The following is an 11,909-nucleotide window of genomic DNA, read 5'->3' on the forward strand; positions in this document are numbered from 1 at the left end:
CAAAAAACCCCACCAAAACAAAAAGCCCCCCAAAGCAACAAACCAGAATTCAGCTACCCAAACAGGAAATCAACCTTTTCTACAGTACTACTATTAAACTTGTGTCTTCTCAAAATTTTGTAAGGAGGCAAGTAGAGGCAAGCAACTTAGCATAATTACATTAGCACACAGCAGGAAGTTTTGGGGTTAGTGCTTATATTTAGTACTTTGGGCCTGACAAATAATCAAACAAAAATCAAAGCCTGAGTGATCTAGGCATCAAAAAACTCATATTTCCAAAGTCATTAGTTCAGCTTAAGAAAGAACAAACATATCTACTGCTCATTTAAAGCATTTTGCAACTTCTCCACAGGCGTTTCCTTAAATGAAGTTCTAAAGAAATTAAGGATAAATTGCGGAGATAAAGGGGTGAGATCACTTCAGGCAGACAAAACTTCCAAGTGATAGGTCCAATCTAGCATCCCTCCATTCCTATAAACACTGAAGCTGCATGGTGAAGAGGGAAGACTCCAGTTTCTGTGCTGAACACTCACCAGCTTGTTTTCTCCTGCAGACTTCAGTTTTTCCTGCAGCTTCATCGTAGTGTGGCGGATTCGCTCGATTTCCGCCTGCTGTTTAAGGATGAGCTGCCTCTCCTTCCGAGCAGCCTTGTTTGCCTCCTGGAGACGTTTAATTTCTGCCTGTTAGGTGTAAAAGAGTCAGCATCAGAACACTGACAGACCTCTCTCAAGAACACACTCAAAGGTGCCACAGTGCCCTTGCTATGGGTTTGACATGACTGCAGTTACAGGCTGAACTTCAGTAGCAAAGAATTGGAGATGAATTAATCAGAGTCTCAATCATGAGATTACAGATAGAGAAGGACCCTGGAGAACAATGTGCTGAATATGACTGAAATGCAAATTAAAACTTACAGGTAAGAAATATTGCTGTAATCTATATTTCCAGTGTCTGAAACCCTTAATGGGTACACATGGCTTTCAACAGGACTTTCCTAAAGGGCATCCCTTACCTTTTCCTGCTGTAATCTCAGCAGCAGACCACGCTGCCTCTTTCGAATAGGAGGCATCTTATCATCCTCTCCCTTGTCTCTCAAATGCCTGCAAATAGATTGAAAGAAAGAAGTATAAATAAAGTAATAAAATTGCTTTATAATAATAAATAATAATAAAGCAGTATTCAAAAGTGCACAACAAGCCTTTTACTCTTTAAAGTGGAAAAAAAAAAGTTTACTTTTCTTATTCTGCAGAAAAGTATATACCTTAATCCTTGGCATGCTCTATGGTGGAATGTTTTGCATCGTTTGGTCAGACAGGCACAGTAAAAAGGCCAGCACAGGTAATAGGAGATCACAAAAGAATGGGCAGAAGCTCTGCAGAGGTAGCACACTCACCATTTGAGAAACACAATAGGAAGCACACTTGGCTCACTATCTAATACTCCTTTGTCAAATCCACAATAACAAGAAATTGTAAGAAAATGTCTGCTGAACAATGATACTGTCATGCAGAGAAAATTACTGATTAAATCTGGCCACTGCTGTTTACTAGTATCAGTGAGCACTTCAAGTGGACTTCAGGACAAAGTATATCTTAGATTGGAAACAAAGCACTCAGTACAACATGCATCCAGATTCACAAAATGTGCCTGAGTCAACTAAAATGACTTCAGATACACATCAAGCAAAGACAGGTCAAACTGATTGACAGTTTTATATCTTCCTGAATTAAGACGTGTAGAGGAACAGTTGTCAACTACCTCCTCCAACTGACAACAAACATCTGCTCTTCTACTGTTTCAGTGAAATTCTTAATCAAACCCCATTCAATGTAAATATCAAAGCACATTAATAAACTGGGTCCTGTTCTTCCCAAGTCCCAGTAACAACTGTACAGAACACTGATGTCAGAAGATTAGTTCAACCATTAACACTTAATAAAGGAGCAGTAAGGTGGAAACAAAGCCTTGAAAAGTAGAAGGAAATGGTCAGTCAGCAGTTATGTATATTCACAGCTGCCTCACTTTTTCTGGTGTTCCAGCCATGCCAGCTCAGCCTTGGTCTTCTCTTTGAGAGCCTTCTCCCGGAGCCGGAGCAGTGAGGACTGATGAGCTGCTCTCATTTCCTCCTCTTTCATGTACTGTCTTACCATCTCCATGGTAAACTTAGAGAAACTGTCCTGCCCCCCTGAGAACGGCATGCTTAGCTCCTAGAAGGAAAGATAAAGTTGGCACAAATACCACAGAAATGCCATGGCTTTTTTCCACTTACAAAATGTATGTCTGTGTGTGCATATACCCAGATAAACAAAAATAGATGTAGGAAGGGAAGCTGTTTTTAGTCTGAGCTTTGTGTAGCCCAGCTATTTTTGCCCTATGTGACAGTTTTTCCTAGCTCTATATTAGCATAGTTGGAGGACTTAATCCACTTTAAAACCTACCTCAAAAAGTCACTCCTCCTAAGCCACAAGGTAGAGGCCTGGATGGATTGTTCCATAAGTCATCACACTTGTTCAACAGTGACATACAGCATGATTCACACATCTCTCTGTTTTGAGATGCTCAGAGAACCACAGGGAGGAGAAGAACCCACAACCCAGCAAACACAGCTAAGGACAGCTCACTTGAAGCTTATCAGTTTAACCATGTCGGCTCAGTTAATTTAATTTAACTTAAAACATCTACCTTGATAGATGACAGAGCTGTTTTGTCTGGGGACACTTCCTCATCAGAATCATCACGAGTGCCTCGCTTCTTCTCCAGATTATTTCTGCGATGACTCTCAGAGGGCAGCAAAGACCGAAAAGATTTTTCTTCAATCTCATCCTCTGTCATGGACTCATCAAATTTCAGGGAATACTCTGTTGCAACAGAAGCGGAATCTGAGGGAGAAATCAGGGAAGCTGCTTTCCACTCAGTTTTGCACCCCAAATGCAATTTTAGTCTGTCTCATCTCACTGATGTTAGGGGGGTCAGAAAGACAGGGAGATAACTAATGTAGAAAAATGGGTGTTTAGGAAAGAGTGATTTTGAGTTAGAAGACATCTATTATTCAGCTTTGAGAGACCTAACAGATTTGTGTGCACAGGTATAAACACATCTGGAGTTGCTGAAACATTTGGTGTTGTGCCTGCAGGTTCAGCACGTGAGCATGTGGCTAAGCTAACACAGCAGAATCTCAAAGGTTCCCATCTCCCTGTGCCATTCTGTTACCTCTTCAGAGACTACAATTCACCTGGGGCTCAGCTTTCTTCACACACTTTCCCTCATTTATTTCAGAAATTCATTCTGAAACAGCACCACCCTCCCTCCCTCTCCACCTTCAGACCCATCACACACCAGCAGCAGAGCCAACCTTTTTCATCTGGCAGGGACAAAACACTGTCACTGGGCAAGGAATCATCTGCAGCAGTGTGAGCCTGCTCTTCAATACTGCTGGCTGTCTTCTCACGACGAGAAAGCTTCTTCTCATTCTCCTTAGAAGATGGAACTGAAGGGCTCTCCTGGCGGCTGCTGGTACTACTGTGTTATCCAGAGATTATGTTTTTAAAAACACTTTGCACATTTCAAAATACTTATATTACTGCTGTTCACACCATGATTAACATCACAACAATAACCAACATGCAGAGGGTTTGGTTTTGGTTTTAAAATGCAGTTTGGCTATTTTAAAATTCCAAGTTTCATCAAACTACTGATTGTTGGTTTTATTCTAGCTTAAATCCATGCGGTTGGAAGGTATGCACATCCTTTACCTGGCAATGAGTAGTAATGATAAACAAATGCAAACAAGTTCTTCTTCCAGATTTTAGAAGAATGGGTAAGTTAGAATTTCTGTTTTAGAAGTTAGGAGAACTACAGAGGACAACATTTTTCCAGTTCAAGATCAGAGAAGGGCTGTGAGAAATTTCACAGGACCTAACTGTATCAGGTAAGTGAACAGAACACAAAAAGCTTCTTACCTCTGATCATGAACCTTTGATCTTGAGGACTCAGAGTAACTATCAAACATTGGTGAGTATGTCTGTTTTGAGTCACCAGTCTCCTCTTTACCTTGTGATATGGCAGTAGACTCACATTTCCTGGAAATGAGAAGCATTTGGGGTCAATCTGCATTGTCTTAAACATAGGAGTAATACAGTTTTCATGAGTTTTCATCAGTTTACTAGAAGTAGTAACAGCTAAAATTTCTGCTAAAAGATTTCCTAAAGCTTAAACTAGCTTAAATCATCCCACAAAACATTTAGATCATCTTTTTCTACTCTTTTTTATGTAGAGTTTCACAGAACCAGTTAACGTCACCTTTGCTGTATGCTATTAAGGGCATAAAGATGGAATCCAAGTTCATCTTAAATGCTCACTCATTATCACATCTTAACATTTTCTGCACAAACAGATGAAGCAAAACCTAACAAATCTTACTTCCCCACTCCCAAGATGTGAAACATTAAGCCAAACCTGTTTGTATCAGCTCGGGCCCTCAGCTGCTTCATGAACTCTGAGTGGTGCTGCCGCTGGTGGTCAAACAAGGCGGAGCCGGGAGCAGCCGGGGCACTGACAGTGTCCCGTGCCGACTCTGTCACCTGAGTACAGCAAAAACATGGCAATACTGTCAGCTTATCAGCATCAAAATGCTTCTGGAAGAGAGAATAATCATTCTGGCAGCCAATTTAGTGATTTATAACAGCTGTGTAAGCCATGAGGTTACAATGGTTTGTAACAACACATGTCAGTCACTTCTGATGGTAAAGGTGTGCTCATACTGCTCTGCGAATGCATATCCCTCCATACTCCATCCCTTTACACATAATAAATTACAGTGTACATTCAAAAATATTCCCAGCACATTGGTTAAAGATGTTTCCACTGCTGCATTCCAGTTAAAACAAATGGCTGTTCAACTGAGTACCTGGAGTCACTTGTGAACAGAGATGGAAAAGCTACTCTGCTGATCCAGCATCAGTGACCAGGTCATCCCCATCAGCCTCTCCACCAGCACCTCTTATGCTCAGACTTCAAACTCCAGTCAAAACCTGATGAGGTTAAAACCCTACACCAAATAAAAGCTGTCTTCTCTGTTTCTTCTCCATTGTTTCTTAACTGGTTTCTGCCCATTACAGCTCTAAAAACTACAAATGCTTCCTTGTCTTTATCCAAGACTTCACTACCTACTCTCAATGACAATACACTGCATCTATTTGAGGTTTCTGAGCTTTTCTGCTCCTTTAACCCATTCTTGTCTACTCAAAAATTATTTAAACTTCCCATATTTGACAGAACCCAGAACAAGTACATCAGTATTATTCTACAATTCCATTACTCATCATAAAACCAGACTTGGTGAGCACCAACATGTGCAGGTGCTGTGAAGAAACAGTTCTGTTCACACTCGTCAGCCTTTTGTGCTCCATCCCATAATACTGACCCACAGTCACAGTGATTTCTAAACTGTGATGGACTAAGACCATTTCTTGGTTACTGTGTTCCTTATCCATGTTTGAAGCATCTGCTACATACTGGAAACAAGAAGTATAAAAACTGATAAATTGATATAAAAACCTGAAAACTAAGAAATATTCTGTATAGCACAAGATGAACAAAAAGATTCAAAATGAGGAAACTTCAAACTCTGTACCAAGTCAAAAGCTTTGCTGAAGATTCTCCCTTCTCCTTTTTTTTTAAATTTTATTTGTTGTTGTTCCACCTTCAGCAGTAAGTAAAATTGCAATTCTCTGCTTTTCTAATTTAATTTGCACACGAAACAGATATAGGATCAATGCTTGATGGAGAGCAACTCTTACAAACTGAAGATGCTGTGTTCACTGTCATCAATCTGTCCTGGAAGAACAAACTTCTTAACAGTTCATCAACTGGAAGATCATAAGAACATGGAACAGGGATTTAAAGCTGCTGATTGACTCCTAAGTAACAATGCCAGAGCAGCTCCTTTGAAGTCCTATCATTTGTCATGTTATGAAAGTGAAGAAGTTGTACCAAGAATGACACCAAACAGAAAATAACTTAAAAGGCAAAAAAGTAATAAAATAGCTTTTCTCTCTCTCCCTGGGGCCTCACCTCACGGAGCTGGTGAGTTGTATCTGTAGAGAGCAGTGCAGGTTCTGCCTGTTTGGCTGCAGCCTTGCACGGGGGCTCGTGCCCAGCCTCCTGCCGTGACTGCACCAGCTGCTGCAGTGACTCTGCATGGACCTAGGCAGAGCACACAGACAGTTCAGCTCTTCAAAACGGTCTGGCCATAGTAACTACATGTTTATTTCTCAAAATCTGGCAGAAAAAAAGTTTGAAGCAGCCCTTGAGAGTTTCTTTTAGTGTATTAAACCCTTTTAGCACTTTCATATGTTCACAGCTTCAAATTAAGAATATCTGTAGGCATGGATTTACTTACAACATTTTGCCTCTTACACACTCCATATTTTTAAAGGGCAGTCTTACCTGGGCTGCCTTCTGCCTTGCCTCTTCCATTTGTCTCTGACTTTCTAGAGCTTCTTGTTCAGCCTTGATTTTCCAAAGAGCCAAGTCCCGTTCGTGGCGCTGCTGTTGTGCCTACAGATCAGGAAAACAAGTTTTGACCATGCAAGTTAAACATGAAGATGTGATTTGCTTCAGCCACTGGTTGAAGCAAACTACCTTCTTAAAGATCTGGATCTACTCTGCTGGGGGTGTCTCTTCTGCTTGAAACAGAATTTTTAACCCACTGACCCTCTTCCTTTTTAAGGCAATGCACATTCCCCATACTCTTCCACCACAGTGCAGAAAGGAGTTTAGGAGATCAATTAATTCAACAAACTAGAATAAACAATCTTGTCAGCATAAGGAAACTTCAGCCAAAAATACTGTTTTTGTGGAATAAAACAAATTATCCAGCCCAAACAACTACACTGCATGGCACTGGAACTGAACATCAATCCCAGTAGGCAATCATGCTTTTATTTGAGGAACACAACCAAAACAAGAAATACAACCAAAACAGTGATTCCAGCTAAGAGGATATTAATGACACGTATTCCAGAGTAGCTCCTTCCTTGGTGTCAACTTAAAATAAGGAAGATAACTGATGTTCATCCTAAAAAATGGCCACTAGCCCATCATGCCCATTACGATTTCTCTGCACTGCTAACAAAAGCTTAACTTGCCCTAACTTGATAATTTTTTTTTTGCAAACAAACAATAAAACAAAAAAAGAGAAAGGTTAAGGCAAAGAAGTATTGTCCCATTACCTTGAGAATCTGAGCCAAAGAAACGCTCTCCTGCTGGGCGAGGGAGATGCCTCGTACCCGCTCCAGGTCCGAGAGCTGCCGCACGGACTCCTCGATAGCGCTCAGGTAGTTCAGCTCTGCTGAGAGCCGGTGCTGCAGCCCCGCGGGGGAGAAGCGCATGCACCCTGCAGGGCAACAAACACTGCTCACCCTCACACACCTCAGGCTCCCACACCAAAAACTCAAGGAAAAATGCTCTAGCTGCTCTGGCACCAGCATGGCTTTTACAAACACTCACCGCTCGCTGAGGCTGCTCCTGCTGCAGACCTGCTGGTTCCCAGGCCCCCGTCGGGGAAGGCCACGTTTGGCTTCAGCCCTGGGGCTGAACCTCCAGAAAAGCCAGCAGGTGACTTGACTCTTTCTGCTGTATTGCCTGCAGAATCCAACTGCAACATTTTCTGAGAGCCAGATGATGGGGAAGAAGTCGGTGTCTTCTGGGGTCTTCCCTTGTCTGAGAAACTGACAGTGAAACAAAAACCAAAAGGAGTCAATAATTCTCCTAGTCCAGCCACTTGATAAAATAAAGGAATAACCTTGTACTTCCATTCCTACACACAAACAGATCCATGCAAAGGGCACAGTCTGTTCAGTTTGCACAGGTCCAGTCTATTTTCAGGAAATGCCTCATGAGAGGGGTTTTGTTCCTAAATCCCAGTTCAGAGCTAAGTTTCTAGAGCACCCTATTTTTCCCCAATTATTAAGCCTAGTTAGCACATACACAAACACACACTTTTTTTTTTTTTTATAATTAACACAGTATCTTTATGTTGTACATGACTAGACAAGCAGTTTCAGTGCCTCCTGTTAGGAGGCTGGCATGAGAAAGTCAGGATGCAATCATCTGCATCTGCATTTTAAGAAGTGAACAGTTTACTATCAGCACATGGATGCAACTGATTGTGACAAGCCACTGCCCTGAGTCTTGATCTCTCTCCTAAAATGCAATGGAGACCAAAACTTAACTTGAACAATTCTTGAGATACTATGGTAAACTTTTTGAGAAAAGACATTTCTTTTTTAAACAGAGAAAATGATACAGATGCTTCTTAAATTTACTATTTCAATTTTAATAGGTTGCAGAGGATTAACAGTGGCTGTTTAAATCCTTTGGGAAGACATTCTGCTTTACTTGGCACATCGTGGGAGGTCAAAGGACCTTTCCAAGCCAATCCTGGATGCCAGCAACAGTCACCAATAGAAGCCAATACCTCAGAACTGCTCTAAACCAACACACAAAGAGAGATCATGCAAATTGTTTGATGCTTTTTAGAAAAAAGTGCAGTGAAAACTGAGTGTTTCATAACCATCTTCATTGGACAATTAGCAGAAAAACTGCATTTTCAGCTAGACAAAAAGAGGTTGCAACAGAAAACATGTTTCCTTCTTTTTTTAATACACTCTTTTCCAAGAATGGGTTAATCTCTGAAAAGGCATCAACTCACAGAGCTGGACAGACTTTGTGAGTATTAGCTGAACACAAGTACTGCCAAAACTGTCTGTGTATCTTCTGAAATAAGAAAGGTGACTGCACAGGTTGAATAAACCTTGACACATTCCTAACTGACCTTTTGTAGAAGAGGGAAACAAAAACTGTATTTCAATGCTTAAGGTACTGAACATGACAGGACACCAGGTTTCATATTTAAAATACAGGGAAGAAATGTTTTCTGCATGCACATCCTACTAACATTTGACCATTTCTGTTACTTCCCTTTTGCATATCCAAAGACACAGCCAGTAACATTACCAAGCCTCATTATATTTGCATAAAGTTTCATAACAATCCTGTTACCTCATCAGGGAGTGTCCAGACAAGTTTTCCAGTGTGCTGTCTGTATCTGGGTTCTGCTCATGCTCTTTATTAGAAATTCTGCTACTCAATAAGGATTTCTTAGCTTGTTGGGGTCCCCTCTCTAATTCAGACAGTATTTTATCTTCTTCCACAGAAAAGTGGTGAGAACTTCCATTGAAAGCATCCAACCCTAAGAAGCAACAATAGTGTCAAAAGTTTGTTTGGTTCTACATGTGAATACCTTACCATCACAAGCCCCAAAACAATGAATTTGTAGAAGTTTTTCCCCAACTAAAGAAGCCTTTGAGATAGAAGTCTATAAATCCAACAAGTAAGAAATGTAGAATTGGCAATGAATTCTCTTCTGTATATTGTGTTCACTGCCAAAACTCTCACTCAGCTTTTATTTCAGCACACTATCAGTTTAAATAAGGAAACTACATGTTTGATTCTTTACTACTAATAATCAGAATACAGCCTAGCTTTTTGGGGGAAAGGCAAAGAATTTTGAAAAAATAGGAAGAGAGATAATTTAGAATGCCTAATCCTAGTTTTGTCATGTTTCTATTGGCTTAAAACCTAGGGGGTTTTTTATCCATTGCTTATATACTATGGGTGCACCAAGGCTCAAGTTTCTTCATGCTTTTGTAATGTACAGGTTACCACAGAAACCAATGTATTTATTAATTTGTGCACTTGTAAAAACTAAGGCATTTAGGGAAATTTGCTGTCACCTTCACAAACATGGCTGTAACTCAGAAGCCTATTGGCATTTTCTCAGTACAGAATCTAAGGATAGTTCCCACACAATATTAAAATTAACTTATTGATCAGAAGGCTGGTTTAGGAAAGGAAACTTTTCAATGCTGTTAACAACCTCATGTTTATTCAACTTTAAATTACTGTATTTTAAGGTTAGAGAATAACCAGAGTAAAAAAGAATCTAAGAAGGAATCACTGAAGGAATGAATCAATCATTCTATCAGTATTAGATACGTAGTACTGCAATTTTCCTAACAAGAAAAGCTTTAATAAAAAAGGATCCTCCACACCCAAGTGTTGCACTTACTTTCCTTTTTCCCCCTCTTTTTGGAGGAAGCAGAGGAGCGGGAGGACGCTGCAGACCGGGGTCCAGACGAGTGCTGAGAACCAAGGGGAGGCTCAAGGGGAGACTTCCTACTGGGAATTTCCTCCTGAATGCTTGAATTACTGCTGCCACCAGCACTAGAAAGGAACACATTGTTGGTGATTAAGGAGTTCCAGCTCCCATGTTACACTGTGCACAAGGAAACTACCACACTTTGCATTAGAGAGAGATGACTAAACTGCACTACTCAGCCCATCTAGAAGAGCATTGGTTTTGAGAGTAAAAGCTATGACAGCTAAGGCATTGGGAAGTTTGATATGATATTGAACAAACTGAAACATGCTTCCAATAATATGAGACACTAAAAGATGGATAACAACTGTGCTCTCCAATTTTAACTCTTAAGAGCTATTTGACTCCAAACCTGAACAACATAAGAATGACTCAAAATGTGACTGCATTTCAGATAATCTCTGGGCATACAGATATCAACTGCCAGAAATAAGAGCAATTTTCAATAAAGGATTACAAAAGACTTGCAAAAAAGAGATGCCAATGCATCATACACTAAATAATACCAGAAGAAGAAAGAAGTTTTAATCAGAAAGAATCATTTTCAGTCTGCAAAGTGACATTTAACTTCTTTTCTTCTGAAGTATCACAGGTACAAACACACTTGTGGCCTTCCCCAAGGTGGCCAAAAGATATAAATATAGCTCCTTACAAAAAAAGAGGGTCTTGGAAAATTCAGGAAGCCATGTAGTAGGCATGGAGTCTATGATCTACAGCCTTCAAATTTTAATCTGAACAAAAGCTTTTAAAAATTCTTACAGACAGTTAATGTATCCATTACTAAGTAAGCACTGACAAATGCTTACTGAAAGCAATTACAGATTTACCACAAAGTTTTGAAGTACTGAAGGCATTTTCAGACTTAAAATAGCTTTTCTATTTTTTCTGAATTACAAGACTACCCAACTGAGCATTATTGCAGCCACACAAGTCAGAGAACTAATTTTCACCAGACTACAAAGGATAAGAATCTTGTCTAAAGCTACCTTTACAGGCTAAAGAACAGCAAAAATTAGACAGGGAACAGGAATACTGGACTCTGGAACAGGAATACTTGACTCCACCTTCTTTATGTTGGCTGCTCTATTAACTGCAAGGTCCTAAGAAAGTTTTTCATCACTTTGACTAGCACAGTACAGCATAGCAGAAAAGACACCCAGCATATTATGAACCAGATCTTGTATTAACTATTTTCTGTTGAATTCTGCATTTTTATTTTTCTAGGAAGTCTAACACAGTTACCTGAGGTCACGTGAAATCTTTTTGTCTGTTAAAGTGCTGCTTCCCTGCGAGGAGGCAAAGTCATCCTCATAAGAAGCCACGCTCTCTGGAGGGCTCATGGCAGGGAGCAGAGGGCGCAGAAGGGCAGAGCCTCCGTTCAGCCTTTCCTCAAACACTGAGGTGTGGAGAGAGAGGGGAGAGGACAAAGATTATAACAAATACAAACATACATCAAGTAGGTAATAGGAATTTAAATGCTCCCAACTGTGAGTTACAATGACTTCCTTTCAAACACAGAATCAGGAGAACAGCAGTACAGCTGTTTTAACACAATGGCAGTTTTAACACAACATAACGAGCACAGTCTTCCTCTTTTTGTAAATTATTGAATTCTTTAGTCCATTAACCTACTCCAACCAAAACATTCTTGAAGAGTACTGTGCTTTAGAGTAGAGCCATCTGCGGA

At 40.3% G+C, this 11,909-nt stretch overlaps 1 protein-coding gene across 8 annotated transcripts in view; it reads right to left on the minus strand.

Annotated features, from left to right (window-relative positions):
• CEP350 (centrosomal protein 350) overlaps nucleotides 1-11,909 on the minus strand; it is a 70,228-nt gene that overhangs the window by 31,645 nt on the left and 26,674 nt on the right. For 5 of the 8 annotated variants that reach the window (XM_071435855.1, XM_071435852.1, XM_071435856.1 and 2 more), the window contains exons 13-26: nucleotides 11,465-11,618; nucleotides 10,133-10,287; nucleotides 9,064-9,253; nucleotides 7,510-7,730; nucleotides 7,233-7,396; nucleotides 6,448-6,558; nucleotides 6,073-6,204; nucleotides 4,456-4,580; nucleotides 3,960-4,079; nucleotides 3,353-3,519; nucleotides 2,683-2,879; nucleotides 2,023-2,207; nucleotides 1,013-1,100; nucleotides 534-680 (exon numbers count right to left, since the gene is read on the minus strand). In XM_071435855.1, coding sequence (XP_071291956.1) covers nucleotides 534-680; nucleotides 1,013-1,100; nucleotides 2,023-2,207; nucleotides 2,683-2,879; nucleotides 3,353-3,519; nucleotides 3,960-4,079; nucleotides 4,456-4,580; nucleotides 6,073-6,204; nucleotides 6,448-6,558; nucleotides 7,233-7,396; nucleotides 7,510-7,730; nucleotides 9,064-9,253; nucleotides 10,133-10,287; nucleotides 11,465-11,618 — 2,156 coding nt within the window. The remainder of the gene's footprint in view (nucleotides 1-533; nucleotides 681-1,012; nucleotides 1,101-2,022; nucleotides 2,208-2,682; nucleotides 2,880-3,352; nucleotides 3,520-3,959; nucleotides 4,080-4,455; nucleotides 4,581-6,072; nucleotides 6,205-6,447; nucleotides 6,559-7,232; nucleotides 7,397-7,509; nucleotides 7,731-9,063; nucleotides 9,254-10,132; nucleotides 10,288-11,464; nucleotides 11,619-11,909) is intronic. The other 3 variants (XM_071435853.1, XM_071435854.1, XM_071435857.1) reach the window with 3 other exon arrangements.

The sequence above is a fragment of the Agelaius tricolor genome, unplaced genomic scaffold (genome assembly GCF_023055355.1).
Source record: "Agelaius tricolor isolate 1412-34295 unplaced genomic scaffold, bAgeTri1.0.p SCAF_11, whole genome shotgun sequence".
Lineage (NCBI taxonomy): Eukaryota > Metazoa > Chordata > Aves > Passeriformes > Icteridae > Agelaius > Agelaius tricolor.